This window comes from Tamandua tetradactyla, chromosome 5, assembly GCF_023851605.1.
Source record: "Tamandua tetradactyla isolate mTamTet1 chromosome 5, mTamTet1.pri, whole genome shotgun sequence".
In the NCBI taxonomy this organism is placed as follows: Eukaryota; Metazoa; Chordata; class Mammalia; order Pilosa; family Myrmecophagidae; genus Tamandua; species Tamandua tetradactyla.
In genome coordinates, this window is record NC_135331.1 from 69,686,960 (window position 1) to 69,706,475 (window position 19,516).

The 19,516-nt window shown below is 38.3% G+C and overlaps 1 protein-coding gene across 12 annotated transcripts in view; it reads left to right on the forward strand.

Annotated features, from left to right (window-relative positions):
- The window catches only part of FNDC3B (fibronectin type III domain containing 3B), a 397,533-nt gene that overhangs the window by 197,021 nt on the left and 180,996 nt on the right, over positions 1-19,516 (forward strand). For all 12 annotated transcript variants that reach the window (XM_077161045.1, XM_077161048.1, XM_077161055.1 and 9 more), the window contains one exon: positions 19,150-19,226. In XM_077161045.1, the coding sequence (XP_077017160.1) occupies positions 19,150-19,226 (77 nt within the window). The remainder of the gene's footprint in view (positions 1-19,149; positions 19,227-19,516) is intronic.

Sequence of the window (19,516 nt, forward strand, 5' to 3'; positions counted from 1 at the left end):
GGAATTGTTGATCCCATGGTACCCAGTCTGGATTCATCCCTGGGAGTCATTTCCCTTGTTGCCAGGGAGACTTTCATCCCTGGATGTCATGTCCCACGTAGTGGGGGAGGGCAATGATTTCACTTGCAGAATTGGGCTTAGAGAAACTGAGACCACATCTGAGCAAAAAAGAGGTCCGCCAGAAGTAACTCCTTGGCATGCCTATAGGTAGTCTAAGCTTCTCTGCTGCATACATAAGCTTCATAGGACTAAGCGTCCTGATTGAAGGTATGGCATATTGATTTGGGTGTTCTAGGGCATTTTTAATTTCTGTTACTGTTGTCTTCAGTTCTCTTTGGTTCCTTTTCTTAATTTCTCTCTATTGGTAATCTTTTCTGTTCATCTATATTTTCCAGATTTCCTTTAGGTCTTTCAGCATATATTAGGACCATTTTAAAAAAGTCTTTGCCTGTTATATCCAGGTATCGTCAGTTTCTTCTTACTGATGGTTTCTGATGCTTTAATTATTCCCTTTGCCTGGGCCATCACTTCTTATTTCTTTCTTTGATGTGTTGTAAACTTTTGCTGCAACCTGGGCATTTTGATATTTTAACATGTTATCACTGAAATTTAGACTCTGACTCATCTGTTCTTTTAGCTTGCATCGAGCTGTTTTAAGACAGAGCTTTCCTTGAATGCCAGGAGCTTAAGAGGAAAGGAAGGGGGTGTGGGTTAATACAAGCGCCTATCCCAGTGTTTGCAGCTTCACCTTTAAACATGTGCGCTCCTTCAGGGTTTATCCATATATGAGTTTAGGGAATAGCTCAAGGCCAAAGTGTAGGGACCTTCCTAATCCTTTATGTACATGTATAGTGTCTTGGGCATGTGTGTTTTACCCAAGGAATTACCCTATTTACACAAATCCAAGTGTCCCTTCAACCCTAGGAACAGTTTACTCCCAGTCCCAGGCTCTGCACTGTCTGTCCTCTAGCCAGCGGTCCTTTGCCCCAGGCAGATGCTTTACTTTGTCCCAAGCAATCTGCAAGGGCAGGGTCTGGACAGTGCACTCCTAAGGCTATTGCCAGGCAGATTGGGCAACATACACATCTTCACAGTAGGTGCATGAGGATTACTTTGCTCCTTTCACATCAAGATCAGGTGTCCACACTGGCTGTGTGGGCTGGCTCCATACTGAGCTGGTCAGTGGTAGGGGACCAGTCCTACCACTTTTGAGTAGCCTTTTTCTTGATTCTTTGCTCTTTACTGCAGTCCTTGAATTGTTTTCTGGAGTTGTAAGAAAGATATTTCTGCCATATCTTGGTGGTTGTTCATCCAGCAAAAATTGACAGCTTCTGTGGGGACGACAGAGCCCTGGAACTTTGCACTCTGCCATCTCAATCAGTACAGGTACCTCGGCTTTCTCTTAGACTTTTATGACCTTGATACTTTCTGTAGTTATTTTGTATAATGTCCTTCTATTTACGTTTGTCTATGTCCTCATGGATAGATTCAGGTTATAACATCTTTGGCAGAAGCGATGCTTTGTTGTCATTGTGGCCTATCAGATGCTCACGATTTCAATTGTCCCATCACTGATGACAGTCACTTTGATCACTTGATTAGGGTGGTATCTGCCAGGCTTCTCCATGTAAAGTTCCTCGTTTCCCCTTTGTAATTAATAAATGTTTTGTAGGAAGTTAATTTGAAGGTATATAAGGATCCTTTTCCTCATCAAAATGTCAATATATGAGTTTATGCGCTATTGCAGTCCAACTCTAAAGAGTTCATTCTAATTGTCCTGTCCTTATTTTAAAAACTTACTTCTATGACAGTGATAAATCTAGCTCCCTATATATGTATATATATATATATACACACACACATATATATACATATATACACACACATATATACATATATATATAAAACCAGTCTTATAGTGCCTTCCCCACCTCACCCCTTTGTCTTTGACACCTTTTGCCAGGCTGCTCCCATAGGCGATACCCTTCAACCCAATTGTTCTTCGAATACGCATGGTAGGCTATCGTTGTATACAAACACCCCATGCTGTGCTGCCCCATGTTTGGCCGTCTTCCTTACCCCACTGCATTATCAGTTCCCACTTCAGGTGGGCCCCCTGTCCCCAGGATACCTATCTTGGGCAGGAAGGGACAGGAAGAAGAAAAAGTACTGAGCAGTTTTCATGTCTTTTAACATTCTGAGTGAAAGAGTGGTAGGTGTTACAAGTATTTCATTCTTTAAAACCTATTCTGTACTAATTATACCAAGGTAAAGTTACATGTATTTGTTTTTTGTCATTTGAGTTGGCATTTAAACAAAGAATGCAGTGGTGTACATGTCCTAAGTTCAGTGGTTAGTTTGAAAAATGAAACTATACTTAAAATCTGGGTAAAAATGAATCTTATAGTTTGGGCAGGAGTGTTTGAAGGAATGAACAGTTTTTTCAAAAGTATACCCAAGTAACTTAGCCTTTGTTTACCTTTTAATAAGAGGACTGTCTTTGTGGCAGTTGTTGCTAACATAATCTCTGTCATATGCATATGTGGGTAGAGCGAGTTTGGATAGCACTTGTTAACTAAAACCAATTTCTTTTTTTGACTAATGCTTCAAAACTCTTCTATGTATGATCTTATCTCCCTGTGTGGCTATTTGGGACATCTATGGTTTCAGTGTTTCCTGTTCCAGCCAGCCTCCTGAGGGCTCCTACAGTGAAGTTGTGTTAGCATTTGTGCTGGAAATCTGTCACAGGGCCTGGGTTCTGGCAGAGTGCCCCTATAAAGAAAAGCCACAGCCCCAGTGGGGAAAGCACAGGGTGGAGTTCTTCCACCCTGATACTGGCTGCTTTTCAGACCCTTTAGTTTGGAAGTTTCTTCTTTTTTCATGCTCCCTTTAAGGGAAAACAAAGCAAAACTATAACACCTAGTACTTGGACATACAGGGTTATGGGCTGAGAATGTGCACAGGCAGGTGTGTGTATTTGGGGTCGGGGTGCGGACGTGATAGTGCTCATCTGCCACTGATTTTCTTCTGGGTGTGACCTCATTAGTAATGATGGTGCGGTACGGTGAGGCCATGCTGCTAGAGGCTTTTCCTGTGGTGGACATTTTGGATCCTTGGGATTGTCTGAACAAAGTAATGGGGCTCTACTGCGAAATCATTAACTACCTTTCTGTGGCATTCTGTGAACAAAAAGCTGACATGTTGAGAGTCTAGGGCATCGTGATCAGTTTCTTACCGATCTCTGGAGTGTTCCAGAATGGCAGCTATTTAACAGATATGGGGTCCTCTTCCTGTCTGCATGGTAGGGTTACCTGATCAAGCAAAGAAAAATACAGGCTGCCTAGTTAAAGGTGAATTTCAGATTTACAACAGATAACCTTTTTTAGTGTGTGTCCTATATAATATTTGGAACACAGTTATACTAAAAATTACTTGTTACTTATCCAGAATTCTAATTTAACTGGGTATATCTGATCTTTTATCTGGAAAACATACTTCATGGGTTTTTGTATGATGCAGTAGTAACTTGGATACACGTTTTATACTTAGAATAATATATATGCATGGCTAGTTTTTAAAAAGTAGGTTGGCTTCGTAACACAAAAGTTAGCTTTATTGTGCCATTTTCAAGAAGCACAAATAAAATCCTTGGGTAAATGTAAGTTTGGACCTTAATCTTATCCCTCCTTAAAAGACAATTGAACTGCAGTTGAGTTGGCAAATCACATATTGGATTCCCATATTGAGCCCTTTTGAATCAGCCATTTTAAGTTAGGAACTTAAAAGTTATATTACCCAGAATTTCTCATTATCCTTTTCTCCAGCTCCCTCTTTAGTGATTCTTCATTTTGTAGGTTAGAAATTTTAGCTTTCTAAATGTTCTTCTCACAAAAAGTCGTCTTCCTTTGTCCAGTGATTAAGATAGGAATCTATAGTTTTAAACAGTATAGACTATTCTATCTGGGTTGTATTTGTTCATGTAATAATAATAACAATAATAAAAATTCTATAGCGCCTTCTGCCTTGCTTTGTCTTTTATTTGGCCAATATTTCCTTTGGCATATTCTACAAGAAGAACAGAGAACCCCATGTGATACAAGTACAGGCCTCTCCCATCCTCTTTTAGATACTTTCCCCCATATCCTTTGCCTTACTTAATTCTACCAACACTCCCTTCTCAGAGCAAATGGTTATTTTTCCTAATTTTGTAAGTGAAAATAATATTCTCCAAGCCTGTCGATTTATTGGGTATCTCCACAAAGGATAGGTTTTGGCTTATTGAGACTTAGAATTGTCTTAGCAACCTTGTCTTGTTTAATGAGTGGAATCCCGTAGGGCCCTTCTGTCCTCAGCTCTATCACTCTGTCTTTCCCTGAGTCTCTGGTCCCTGACCTCTGGAAGAAATTATTAGAAAGCAGATTCATGATTTAGCTTCATAGTAAAGATTTGACTTAAATAGAATTAAGAAGTTATTTAAGGCTTTTTAATGGTTTAGTGCAAGGGTCAGTAGACTTTTTCTATAAAGGGAAAGATAGTAAATACCTTGCTTTGCAGACATATGGTCTCTGAAGCATGTTCTTTGTTGTTTCTTTTACAATCCTTTAAAAGCATAAAAAAACATTCTTAATTGTAAGCTGTACAAAAATCAGGTTATGTTCTGTCAGTAGTTTTCCTAAGTAAGAGTGTTTGTGTCTAGAAATATATTACATGAAAAGTAGCCTGGGTTCTGAGGTTCACCCTTTATTTTTGATGTATGTGGAAGGAATATCAGTGGGGAGGGAAGTAGGGTAAAAAATAAAGATTTAGTAATAAGATTGTTAATGTTATGCTGTAAGAAAATAAAAAGGGGGTGGGGCCAAAAATAAAGGCTTAATAATATAAAGATTGTTAGTGTTATGAGCTGTAGGCAATATAAATAACCTAGAGGAGACTCCCTCCCCCATTCCAACTTTCCTTGAGACAATTACTCATATTTTTAAAAGGAGGAGTTTTTCTTTCTTACTTGAACTTTTGACCTTTTATTTATACTAAATGAAATGACATTCTGGCAGATTCTGTTATATGTGTTGGCCAAGTGGTCCGATAGGAAATTTATGCCCAAAGGAAAAAGAAAGCTAAGCAGGCCATTGCATTGTCTTCTCTGTCTTTGTGTTTACCCCTGACTTGGCAGATTTGTTGAAGTTTTGGGTAGAGCAGCATATTCTAACCAGCTTTGCTATCTTTCAGAACTCACATTTCTTAAGAAACCACCTAAACATTTTATTGTGCAATGTTATGGGGTGGAATATACCATTCACCTACACTCAGTAGAACATTTGCTATTTGATTTGCTCCGTCTTTTTTTCTGGCTTCCTTTGAAAGATAATACTTGGTGTTCCTCCAAACTGTACCGATACCAACATCGATGCTCCCAGAAGCACCTTCAGGGGAAAGACAGCCCAGTAGACTCATTGTACACTCCATACCTTTTCTGTTGGTGCTCTTGCTGAGCACCATTCTGTCAAAAGGCATCCATTCGCTTCCTGTCTGTAATAAATGGAAATTGCTGTATTTCCCATCACCTTTTTCCCTCCAGATCTTTACACGTCATGTTTGGACCCCAAAGCAATTATGAGCAGACAGACATAGCTTCCATGGAAGCTGTTGAGACCCACTGAATTGTGACTGCCTGACAAAGGCATTTTGTTTAGAAGACTTGTCCCAGAGCGGTGTTGGAGTCTGAAAGAGGGGCCGGCAGTGTCTCGTTCTTTCTGTTGTGAACTAATAGAGGAAAGCTGATGTTTGCTGAGTGGATGGCTGTACTCACTGTCCAAATAGATCTCTGTTTGCCAACTGTGAACACATTGCTGCCTCTGTGAGGTACTCCATCATGCCTTGAATGGATCCTCTTGTGTTCAGAATTTTCTGACTCAAAGAGAGGGAGAAAGAAATATTTCTCCCAGACTTTGGCATTGACTTTAGATATTCTCATCAGACCTTTAGAAAACAAGTATGCACCAGAGATGCTTTTTAAGGACAATGAGAAGGGACTAGAGAAAAGGGAATAAAGTAAGACAGTCCCATCAAAACACCTTTATTCTCACCACTTGTGGCCAAGCTTTCTTAAATAAACCAAGGCCACCATGGTAAGCAGAACTATGAGAATATTCCTCATTTCTCCTGAGTAAAAGAAAACTTTCAGCACCAGGTTTCCAACTCATGCTCATTTCTGTTCACTTACCTCCCAAACCGATTAATGCATTCATAATGTGCTACTAAATGGGTAGTCGAGTTTCTTTCAACCTGAGTAATTCAATGAAAAAATAGAAGGTTAATTGACATGAAGGAATTTTTATTACTTTATAAATTCTCTTGTAATTTTAGAGTGCTAAGCTTATTTTATATAAAAATGTGAAAAAAAATGAATTTTTTGGGTTGTCATTGTCACTTTCTGTACTGCAGAAGTCCACAGTGGTAGTACTTCCTGGCAGAGTCCAATATTGCATGTATTGAGGGCCTAGCTCAATACATTGACGTTTAGACATTCCTTGTTTGCTAGTTTGTCCTAGTTTGCTAGCTTCCAGAATGCACCACACCAGAGGTCATTGCTTGTGTATACAAATGTTACTGAATTTTGCACATTAATTTTATATCCCACCATTCTGCACATTCTGCGCGTTAGTTTTATATCCTGCCATATCTTAATCCGTTCTGCCCATCTGTGTCTTTTTTTATTGGCAAGTTTTTACTGGAAATGTGTTTCTTGATTCCACCATCTTAACTTTTTAATTTTATTTGTCAGATCTATATATTCTTTTCCCTTTTTCTCTTTGTATTCTTTAAATTACCCTTAGTGGTACTCTTCAATTCTGTGCCCTCCTCAGGACCTCCCTTTCCTGTCTTTTTCGTTCACCCGACAGAACTCCTTTTAGTATTTCTTGTAGGGGTGGTCTCTTGTTGACAAATTCTTTCAGGACTTCTTTGTTTGTGTAAACTTTAATCTCTCCCTGAATTTTGAAGGACCATTTGGCTGAGTACAGAATTCTTGACTGAGGTTTTTCTCTTTCAGGGTCTTGAAGATACCATACCACTGCCTTCTCGCCTCCAGGGTGATGGTCGAGTAGCTGAACTCAGTGTTGTTTGATTTCCCTTGTATGTAGTAGATTGTTTTCTCTTGTCACCTTCAGGATTTTCTGCTTGTCTTCAATATTTGACAGACTGATTAGTATGTGTCTTGGGGAAGGCCTATTTGGATTTAGTGTGTTTGGAGTTCTTTGGGCTTCTTTGACTTGTATATTTACATCCTTAATGAGGGTTTGGAAGTTTCCCCCCATTATATCATCAACTACTGTTCCTAGCCCTTTACTCCTCCCTTTTCCTTCTGGAACTCCAGTGATTCTTATATTTGTGTGCTTTGTTGTGTCTATCATTTCCCTGAGTTCCCATTCAGATTTTTCCATCTTTTTCACCATTTACTGTTTTGAGTCTTTGAAGTCAATTATCCTGTCTTCTGTATCACTTATTCTTTCTTCTGTCTCTTTAAATCTGGTGTTGTATGCCTCTAGTATGTTTTTTATTTGGTCAACAGAGTCTTTAATTTCTGTGATTTAGGCTATTTTTCTATTTATTCTTTCAAATTCCTCTTTATGTTCTTCTGCTGTCTTCTTGATCTCCTTTATGTCATTTGCTATCCCACTTATTTTATTAAGTAGAGTTGTATGAACATCTTTTGATTAGTTGTTCCAACATCTGTGTCTTCTCTGGTCTTTAATTTGGTCATTAGGCAGGGCTATATCTGTCTGCATTGTGATATACTTAGCGATCTGCTGTCTTTGTGGCATGTAAATGTGTTGATTGATTTACTTTGGGAGTGGATTTCTTTCAGTAGTCTAAGGCCTTGTGTTTGTGGGATGATTGCATAGGAAAGAGCAGGGCATGAGTTCGGCACTCAGTGTGGTGATTTGTTTCAGGGCAGGTATAGGCACAGGTTGGGGATGTTTTGCTGATGCTTGTGAACATGGGTGCCCTGTGGCCAGGGAAGATGTAGCTGTGGGTGCACCGGTCTGGGGAGCGTAACCCTGGCATTGCGCTGGTAAAAGGCACAGGGCCCTTTGTGTGCATGCGTAGAGCTGTGACAGCAGGTTGACGTCATGTTTTCGTGGATTGGGTGCAGATGTGACACCGCTGAGGAGGCCAGCACTTTCTCTGAGCTGGGAAATGTGGCTGAGGGCCACTCACATGCACAGTTCTAAGACTGCTGTAAAATGTGGTTCCCAGAGCTAAATGACATGATTGGGGACCCACGTACATGTTTGGGCCTGGGAATGCTGTAAATGGATAGGTAGGGCTCGGGAGGAATGGAGTGAGGCTGTGCGTCACTATGGACGGGGGGTGCAGGGCACAGTGGTAGCCTAGGTGTGGAAGTTAGTGTCCGCAACCTTTATTTGCTGGCAACAGCCTGCAGGAGGGAATAGGGAGGTGGGGGGATGTAGTGCTCAAGAGGGGTGCAGGAGAGGTAGGTTGGGCTGCAGTTGGGGTAGGGGTGTGGGGATGTTTGTGCACTGGGGGATTTGGTGGGGTGGGGGCATCTGGAGCGTGGATTAAGGGAGTAGATGACGGGGTTTGGGTGCATGGGGTGTGGGTTGAGTCGTCAGTCATGGGGCTGTGCTGGTGTGGGTAGCGTGCCCAAGAACATGGCCTAACTTCATAGTCCTGTGTTCCTGTCCATGCAGTCCCGTGGGCTCCGCACCTGTCACAGCTCCAGCTATGTCAGCATGTGTTTTTAATTGGCTATCAACTGAATGTAGTCAGGCAGCATTTTTTTCTTTTTTTTGCAGCATGAAAATTATGTTACTTCTTACTGATGGTATGATTTGAAGAAATAAAGGATTAATAAAACTATGACCTTATACTGCCTTTGAAAAGATGCATCATTATTTTTTCTTTTCACTCTATTGAGCCACAGTAGGGGTTCTTTCTAGTCTTGGAACTGCTAATAAATATAGATCAATTGTATTCATTCATTCATGTATTGATTTATTGACTTATTGATTGATAATCCCTCTAGGAACCTCTTTAGTTGAGAAGTTCACAGCAATGTGATTATAACTTCATGACAGTCCCCTTGAAAATCCTAGAGAGTGGGAATTAATTGAAGAAGCAAGTTCTTACTAAAAAGAAAATTTAGTTTCTTAAAATAAAATTATAAGTAAGCAATCTCTATATAAAACTTTTTCAGAATATTTCATAAATTATTTTGGTACTTTAAGAAATATTCATGGAATTGAACTAAGGTAGAGAGTGGGATCATACTATTTCTTCTGAATGTCTGTTCTAGATCTTCTTGCCAGGTTACAGGCTGTTATATTAATTATTTTGGGGGGAGGGTAATGGTTAAGGTTAGGGAGGGTAAAGGCTGACAAGTTAGTGAAATGTTTCGGTAAAACAAATGAATTTTACAGTCAAAATTTTTTTCTTAGCTTTTAAGAAGAACTAAGATTTACTTTTTTCTACAGAGTTGTGCATTTGTGTATTGTCACTTTTTTCATTAAAATTTTCAGACAAAATTAAAAATTAAGATTTGCATATTAATACCCCCAATGGATGTGACCTTTTAGAAAATGAACTAAGATTTTATTGAAGACAACATCTTTTTTTTCTTAGTTGAAATGAGAGAAATGTGGTCAGTTGAGAAGTTATTTGCTTTTTGGATGAAGTACCCTGATGTAGAATCATTAAATCATTTAGTTTTATACAAATTCACAGTGTTGAAATTTTGCTGCTGGCACATTTGAAAAGTTGGGAGTGAAGACTAGAAAGTATCTTGATTAAATCTTATAATGACTGGGTATTCTGCTGTTGCAAAAACCTTTGGAGTAGAGTTACAGATGATAACTTTCATTTCATATCAAATAATTTTATGATTTTGTGTGACAGTGAAAACACACCTAAAAACATATAACTAACATCTAAATGGTTACATACAATATTACAAAAGCTACTCATATAATGTAGAAATATAAATATTCTCAAATAGTATAGTGCCAGTTCATCAAGGATCTTTATAACCAAGTACATATCAGAATGTAGAAGCAGAGGGACCTGTTGTACAGTTCTCCCTCACTGCTGCAGCGGTTTGCCTCCCATCTGCGAAGTGCCCTGGGCACTGGAGGCAGGAAGATTCGTTGTTCATCCTCACTGATCAGCTGCAGGATGAAACCTTGACCGTGGTCGGGGAGGGTGCTTGTGGTCTTGTTTCATCTGAACTTGTCTGTGAGTAGACCAGGGCAATAATGATTTCTCACACCTTGAGCGGACAGAGAGTAATAGAGTATAATGTTTCAAGAACCATTTTTTAGAAAGAAGTGTAGAGACACAGGGGGTTATTGGATAGATTGGAAACTATATTATAGAGGAGATTGTAAAGAAATCCCTGCTGGTTTTGTCTGGACAAGAGAGGGCTTGATGGAATTTAACTAAGAAATTGAAGTGTTGTTTTATGGAATTGAGGTTTTATTTGGTTTATGTGACTCCTAGAAGTAGGATTCTGATTTCTGCTTTGTAAAAGGGAAAACCTTTTACCAGTTAGGATGGTTTTGCCTCTCCTGAGAGGGCCTAGTCTTGGCTATTCATGAGGAACATACTGAGGATTGGTAGCTATCCCAATGAGGTCAATTCAAAATATGGCTGTTCTCTTGAAGAGCTTGCTGCTTCTTCAGCTCAGGAAAAACCGCAGTGAATCTGTTAGACCTGTGCCATGATCCTTTCTGGCAATCTCTTCCCCCAAATGTAGACTCTCCATTTTCATTTGTCCATTTTTGTTAATAATTGGAGGGTTAATTTCTGGAAATGAAATTGTAATATGTTAAGTATAAGTTGAACCAGTGTGTCAGGTTTCAGCAGCATTTTTGTGCAACCATAAAGCAATTGTGCTGCCCCTCAAACCATAAGTGTTTCAGCTTATTTTTATACCTTAAACAATGGCAGTCCAGAGTGGCCCAGCCTTTCTCACAGTCACTTGGAGGTGGGCTCTAGCGCCCTCAATCATACTTCAAACACTGGTTACACTGTGATGGAAGAGTCTCACCAATTTGAAGTTGTTTACCACAAGTCAGTACTCAGCCTGCTCTTTGTTTTTCACATGCGAACAAAAGAGTAAAGCACAGACTGTATAAACATAGCTGGTCGCTGGCTTTCCCTGTGTGGTTAGAGAGGCAGAGACTAGAGCTACAGATTAAACTGGTCATCTCAAAGCCCTTTATTAGGTCCCTGCCAGCAGATAGTTCAGATAATTTTTATTAGCAATCAAAACACCTATGTAAAATTAACTTCAGAAGATTAGCTAGTCCTGAGTTGAGAGACGACTTCCAGCCTGACAGTGGCACGATATGAGTATAAAGTAACCTTCTTGATTGGAGAAAAAATGACACCAGCTGGTTAAAAATTGTGACTTTGTGTTTTATGGAAAGTTGGGCTCATCTTTTTCCTTTCCCATAATAACTATTTTGACTTTCTGTCCCCTGAATCTCAAACATTTCTCTCTTGCCTTTGAATTTGTGGTGTATGAATTTAAAAGAACTCAGCTACTCAGTCTGGTTGCTATGTTGTCAGTAAAATGCCTTTCAGACGCTCTTTTAGGCTTTCGGCAAGCAGTCTTGGAGGGGCCCCTGAAGCGTCAACCCTGAGAGCAATTAAGAAGGAATCCTTTGTGGTTTGTAAACCTGATTAGAAGAAGAATTGAGCTTACTTAAATATATTAAATATATTGAGTAATGATATGTTGGTAAAGCTATACATTATTTTAAAATCAACTTTCAGGTGGATGCTGTTTTTAATGTTCTTTCATTTGAAACAAATGAGTGATGCAAGTCAAACCTTGTGAGGAATGCAGTCAGTTTTGCCGTCTGGTTAATCATTTCAATACAGTTTTCAAACCTGTTCCTCTAGAGCATGACCTTGGAGTTGTAACATGGAGAAGAAATAAAATAGGATATGCATATTTGCCCCTGGGTTCCTCTCAGGGTTGTTGTGAAAAGGCATCCTTACTTTCCTATCTTTTGCTCACTGCTGTATCCTTCCTGGGAGACCAAATGGGGTGGGAGTGGGGGTTTGGGGAGGAGGAGTGGGCAAAGTTTAATTTGTCCTTGCTACCCTCTCAGGGCAGAGAAAACTGATGAGAGAATGACGGTTTTTGTAACCCTTTTAAAATACTCAAGGCCAGAGTAAACAAGTTCTGCCCCATTCTTCCTGGCAGATCCCTTAGCTGCTTTCCTTGCGCCCACCCCCCCTTTTAAAATATTTTTATTGAGAAATCTTCACATACATACAATCCATACGTGGTATACAATCAACGGCTCACAATATCATCAGATAGCTATATACTCATCACTATGATCATTTTTAGAACATTAGCATCACTCCAGAAAAAAAAATAATGCCGTCTTTTAATGAACAATCTTTCTTTCTGATTCTTTTCTTTATAAAATCAGTAGACCTTAATATTATGCTTTAAAAACATCTGTATGTTTTAGCTCAAGACATTTATAAGGAAATTTTAAATATTCTTGTTCTGATGAGGGAAATTTGGGGAAATTGTTGCCCTTAACAAGAAATTCTAAAGGACTCTGCTGGAAATTATGCTTACCTGTTCCCACTACCTTTTTTAGCAGTTTTCTATTAGCTGGAATACCAGTATTTAGATGGAATGAGCCCTCTTTACCCTGCTTGATAAAGAGGTGAGAGACTCCGAGGGCCTTGATGAGCATAAAAGAACATGAATGGGGTGATGTGCATTTAAATGAAGAGTTCCATGCCCCTTCAGCTGCCTTTCTTTTAATCATGCTGTTGTTATTTGCAGGACCTTTTCTTTGAGAACTATCAGAAGCCCTTCCTCAGTATCACTGAGTTTTATTATTCCTCAGAGTGTTGCAGTTTACAATGCCCAGGTTTAAGTATAAACAAACATACCCGTGGGTTGTCTGCCGTTCCAACCTTACCATTAAAAATAAAAAGACTGAATCTTAGTATTCATTTAAATATGTTCAAACTGACAAGGTGATACTGAATGTTTTTCATTTGTATACTAAGTTATATTACTAATTTGGATAACATGGTGAAGTTTTACATAAAGAGCAGGGGCCATGAATGGCTGAGATCCAACCGTGCAACTTCTTGAACCTTTTCTGTTAGGTCTTACACCTAAATCTTTAATCACTTCTATTGTTAGGTTAGACTTTCTGCAAGCGTTCGTGGCTGCTTGAGATGTCTGGGCTCTGTGGCTGTGACTCCTTGCTGAGATCCACGGTGTCTGTTAACAGAAACCCCAGACCCAAAGCAGGGCCCAAAGCTGGATATCCCCCATTCCCATGCAGTTCTGTGTGCCTCTGTGTTACTAATTCTGCATGCCATTCTTTCCATAATTAACAACAGAAATGCTCTTCTTTTCAATGTCTTTGTGACCTCGGCATCCTCCTGCACAGGGTCTGGCAACCAGAATAGCTTTAGCAAAGTTTTGTTGACCTGAACAAAGTAACAACCTAGAGCTCTAAAATCTAGAGTTAAAGGTTGTGTCATGGGCCTCTCTCCTGATATCTGATATCTTTGATATCAACCTTAGGGCTTATGTTTCTGTAACTCTGAATTTAAATCAGGTTCCTTTAAAAATTCTGTTAGTTCATTTAAGCCTGTTGTGAATGGATTCACCAACTTCCTTTTATTGTTCATTTTCGGTTACTAAACGAACTGTTTAAATATGCTCACCTCCCCACTGGAAAATCTTCTGCACCAAAACTCCCCTAATAGAACAGTGGCTGCCTCTTTATGAAGTAGTTTGTTGTTCTTCTCAGATTTGTAAAATCCTCTCTCTGGCTTTTAATTCCTTATAACATATTGCTCAGTAAATGTTTGTTGAATTCACTGATATATATTAATTAGTATAAGCATAGCAGTGTATATTTACACAGTACATATATTGATGTTATTAACGTTTAAGCGTTAAAACGACTTGATAATGTAGATTGATGTCTCAATATTCAAATTGAGTGAAGTTGGGATTCACCAAATTTAATCTTATGTAAGAATTAAACCACAATCTCCCTTACCTTATGTCCTTATACAGTCAGCAAAACAAGTTCGAAAGAGTACTATGTGAAAGAAAGTCTTAGGTTTTAATTTGGCAAGATAATTTGTTAGCTAACTGCCTTCATTTGTGTTTTGAAATGGCCAAGCAATAAGTTCGTGATGACCCATTATTTATGAGTTTTGTCAGTTTTGTTCCTTGGTGTAGTGGTTTTTGCAGGAAGTTTGGGCAGTTTGTTGTTATATTCAATCGCTACTTTTAAGGATAATGGTTCTTGTAATAAGGCCAATGTGAGAGAGCATAATGGATCAACTTTCAGAAAATAGGAGCTGGTCCTTTGAGTGTGTGTAGCTGCCTCAGGGCATTTAGAAAGTTAGGCACACCCAACTTTCTAAGGTTTCCTAGAAATTAGGAAAAGATAAGAGGTAATTTTAGGGAATTGTAGAGCTAGGATTTGGATTGCAAATTAGATAACCCATCCTTCCCTTATACTTTTCCTTTTGAAACATAATACTAATTCATATGTCTTGAATAATAATACATTGCATTTTCAAAAGGAGAACATTACTTAAGATGGAAACATTTTAGAAGGAAAAATGTGAAGAACAAAACAACTGGCTTACTCACTTGAGAAACCATGTAATTCTTCTTTTGGCTTCTGTGGTAAATGACTACAGTATATAAACTGCCTTGCTCATACAGTATTTTCCTTCAGTTGTTCAATGTTATAAAGTTGTTTTTAAATTTCTTCTTCTTCTTCTTTTTTTATTTTTGCATGGGCAGGCACCGGGAATCGAACCCAGGTCTCCAGCATGACAGGCAAGAACTCTGCCTGCTGAGCCACTGTGGCCCGCCCATAAAGTTGTTTTTAAATACCACTATTTGTCAAAACACTGTACTAGGTGTAGGTACTTGATATGTCTTAATCTTCTGATTCTTAAACCAACCTTTCAAAGTAGTTGTCACCTCTTTTATGGGTCAGGAAAGTATTGATCAGTTAGAAAAGTTTGAAGTGACTTGCCCACGGTCATGCTAGATAGTGGTAGAACCAGTATTTAAATCATACCTGCCTGCCTTGCGCCAAAGCCTTTGGTCTTTGGTGGACTCCAGACTGCTCTTCTCAGCCTGTTTTCTCTCTGGCAGGATGCCTTTGGGAGGAAGAAGTTACAGGTTGGAGTGACTGCATACCCTCATCATTTTAATGAACCGGAGAAATATGCCACCTGTACTCAGCTTCTGTATGACAATTGTGTATGATAGAAAATGACTTTGCAGCAATATTTTAAGGAACAACAAATCTTACGCATGAAGGGAAGTCAAATTAGAAATAATGATGAACTAAAACTGTCAAGAACGGAGTTCTAGTCCCTGTTGTTCCATCGCCTGCCTGCTGTTACTGGGCTAATCAGTTTGCTGGTGGACCTCGGTCTCTTTATTTGTGAAAAGTATGACTTCCACTAAATTCCTAAGGACCTTTTCACTGCTTAATTTTGTAATTACTAACCTTTCATACAAAATGATCTTTTAAAACCTCATTGAATTTAGATAGTGCTTGAAATGCCTCCTTGTGTTTGTTTTCATCCCCGTAATTAGAGGATAGAGGATAGAAGACTCATCTTACTAGTTGTTGCATGGCACCTTCTCTGTAAATAGCATCCTTACAATATGAGTGTATATGTGATGACAGTGTGCTTTAGGAGATTTGTACGTGGTTGTTTTTTGGCAGTTTATGAGTAACCTGAGTTACTCTCTGATCTTTTCTTGGTTATGTGCTTATTGTCTTTTAACCCACTAAGTCAAAAGCTCTCAAAGTGGCGTCTCTGAACCATCAGCATACACATCACTTGGGAAACTTGTTAGATGCTAATTCAGACCCTTTGATTCTGAAATTCTGGGAAGTAGAGTCTAGCAATATAGTCTGCCAGATGATTCGGATGGAATCTAAAGTTTAAGAACTTTCTTTGTGGGTAGGACCTGTGCTTTATTACCTTTTATTCTTTCTAGTTTCCTTTTGGAATTTACCAGTATTGAATTTAAAAAAGAAAAGAAGAGGATGTCAAGGCCCCCCAAAGTGTCCACAAAATCTTTTACCTTGTCTGGGACTCTTGAGTTACCATGAATAGTTGGAGATTCATTCTTAGGCCTTCAGCAGATTCATAAGACCTCTCATCTCCTATTTGGTCTTAGACCATGATGCACTGGGCAAATAGACTTTTATTTTGGTGGTTTGTTCTGAAAGTTACTTTCACCATAATTATCTGCAATCTACTCTCCTTATGTCTACTTCTGACAAGAAGAGTTTCTCTTTTTTTTGGCAATTTAGAAAGAATTAAGTCATTTGATAGGGCCTATTGGATTTTATCACATTATTTCACCTTTGTTTCCTTTTTCTCATTAATTTTATCTTATTATATTATGACCTCAGCTCCCTTACATCCTTTTGAACATGATAATATTTAATTTGAGAATATACTCCCTTGTTGCTAAAGGTTATTGTTGAAAAATGGCCATTTGGAAACACAGCTACCATTTATAGACAAACATATAAAACAAAAAAACTCTACAGTCACCACCTATATACTTATTGGGGTATATAAGTATATATATATATACACACACTTATTATTTGAATAACCAGCTTACTCAAATATTATTTTTAAATGTCCAAAATTGTAGTTTATTTTTTTTATTGCTGGTCTTATTTCTAAGGCTGGTTTAAATGATGATTTACCCCCTGCATTCCCAGTTGCCCCCACTTTGAGATTTCTATACCTCATTGGGACCGCTACCTTAAATCAACCTAGTTAACTCTATACTCAGAATGGGTGAATGTTCTGAATATAGCATTAATTCCCAACAGAGTGAGGGTTGTCTAAATGTGTGTGCTCTGGGGAATTGCTGATAGCCAAGAAAGCAGGATGGCCTCTCAGCCTCAGTGGGCCCTGAGGAGCCCTCTGTGAGCCTGTATGTGATCCTAAATATGCAGTGTTGCTAGTCTTTCCTTTCATCTCTTTAATGTAGGAATAGTCTTAGACTCATTGTATGAATTACTGTCAGTGGAATAATTACACTGCCTGACAACCTTTCTGGTTCAAGGATTGCTGTGTAAGTAAATGAAAAGTCAGTTAACTAACAAATACAACTGGCCTACTTTTAAGATGTTAGACCATGTTCTTGCATATGTATTTAAAATTTATTGACTATAAATCAATTGTAGCTTTTGTTTCTGCCTCACATCTTGTACAGTGAAAATAAAGAATTCTTAGCTGTTGAATTCACAGCCTGAAACCTGAAATTGATTACATTTCTTAGGGCATTTTTTTTTCCATCAAGTTAATTGGCTCTTAGCATAAATTTCAGTTCTACGAATTGTGCATATGATGTTTTTCATCTGTCTATGAGGGAATTCATGTGGTCTTTAATTGAGCTTCTTCTTAATGAGTCTGTCCACGAGAAAGAAACCTGCTCTCTGATATGATTTTGGAAGTATACTTTTTTTTTAAATTATATATATTTATGTCTAAGTATATCTGCAGAGAACTGCCTGCATGTAACCAATATGTTTAATTAAAGGGTATTCTAGACACCTTAAAATAATTTTTTTAAATTTTCAAAAAATGTGATAGTCTGTTAATTTCCCAGTAGTCAAGTAGGAGCTTGGTTATTAAAGAAAAATGTGTCTTGCCCCCTCCTACCCGACCCCCCTCCTATCACATGGTTACTTTGGCGTTTGAACACGAAGAGAGACATTCTTCACTATATTCTAAGCTAAATTTTAAGTTTTGTGTGCCATGAGTGTATCAATTTTATATATAAAAAAAGGATCCTAATCTTAGAAGTTTAAAAAGGGAAGTTTGTGCTTTAATTAGGGAAGGATTTTAATACTATCATGAAGGTCTCAAGCCCAAACAGTTGAAGAGAGGCATTAATTTCACTGGTACCTTTTCTCATAACAGTATTATTAGTGGGATTTTATTTCACTAACTTTTAAATTCCAAATGCTTGAGGGTGCAACAGTTTATTTCAGAAAAGATAGAAACCTTGGAATTCCTAAGCACAGTTGAATTTTGGGTATATATATTTCACAATGCCCTTTGGAAGAGTTTTGGTGACAGGGACAAGAGGAAGCAGGAACAGGCATGTTAAAGTCATTTGGCTACTCTTGAAATGAAGGCCAAGAAGAAAACATTTTCTAACCCTAGTGACCGTGGGGTTCTTGTACTTCTAGGGAAATTATTTAATCATAGGCTCTTTGGAAGGCTGTCATAAATCGATGTTGATGTTAGGCAATCTGTTTATTTGTAATTAAGTATTAACACACTAAATAACTGCTGTGAGTGTTAACTCGCCATTCATTGTTTGTCTTAGATGTGTGATTAACGTTCATTGACTTTAATATTTTTAAATTAACCCATTGTTAATTTAATAGTTTACTTTAAAATAATCCAAGTAAATTTGACGTGAGTATTCCATATAGGGTCTAATTAAAAATATGACCTATTTTCACAACCTGCAATACAACATAAGAGACATACCAAATCCGGGTGATTTGGATTGTTTTGAAGGTTTTTGTTTCAGAATAATGGCATGTTATAAAGACTTACTGAAAATAATAATCTAAAATTATAGAACCAAAATTGGTAGGAAGTTTTTAAATCAGAAGTGATAAACTCATTTCACAATTGGTTCATTAAAGCATTTATTAATATTATATTTACTTAAAATGCCAAAAAAATTTTTATGCGTTCTTTTTGTGTGTGTGTGCATGGTCTGGAAATTGAACCTGGGTCTCCCGCATGATATCTGTTATTTTTTTAGACTATTCTTTATTGAGACTTTGAGAATCATAAAGTAGTTGTGAAGCTGCTCATAGTCCCCACCCCCACCATCTCTCCTTGAGTTAAAAAGCTGGCGAATTTCCTTCACCTCATGATTTCAGGTTTTAGGCAGAGTGTAGCAGTCATTGAAGAAGTCATCAAAGGTAGTCAAAGTGGTTAATTCTCTTCAGTATTGGCAGTACCTTGAAATATGAATGATTATTTTGACGGATGTTCATTCTTCAGTTGTTAATATCTTACTCTTACCTCTTTTAGGACCTGCTGAAGTTCCCATGATGTCACCCAATGGATCCATTCCTCCTATCCACGTGCCACCAGGTTATATATCACAGGTAAACCATTTGATGGTTTCTCCATTCACTATGGGCACAGTCATTGTTCCAAAAGCTTCTATGTTGAGACTTGAAAAACTTTTTTTCCAGGGGTTAATTTAGTCATGATAATATAAAGGTTGTCAACATTTTTGTGGTGAGGAAGTACTCATTGAGGGTCTGACCTGTTTCTTCAGTCTAGTTACAAGTGAAGCCACCAGATGATGCCTCCTGTGTCTTGCCACTTAATGGGCCAGAGAGCTGGAGGAAGGGACACGCAGCAGGACTACCAGCCCAGTTGGGTTTCACAC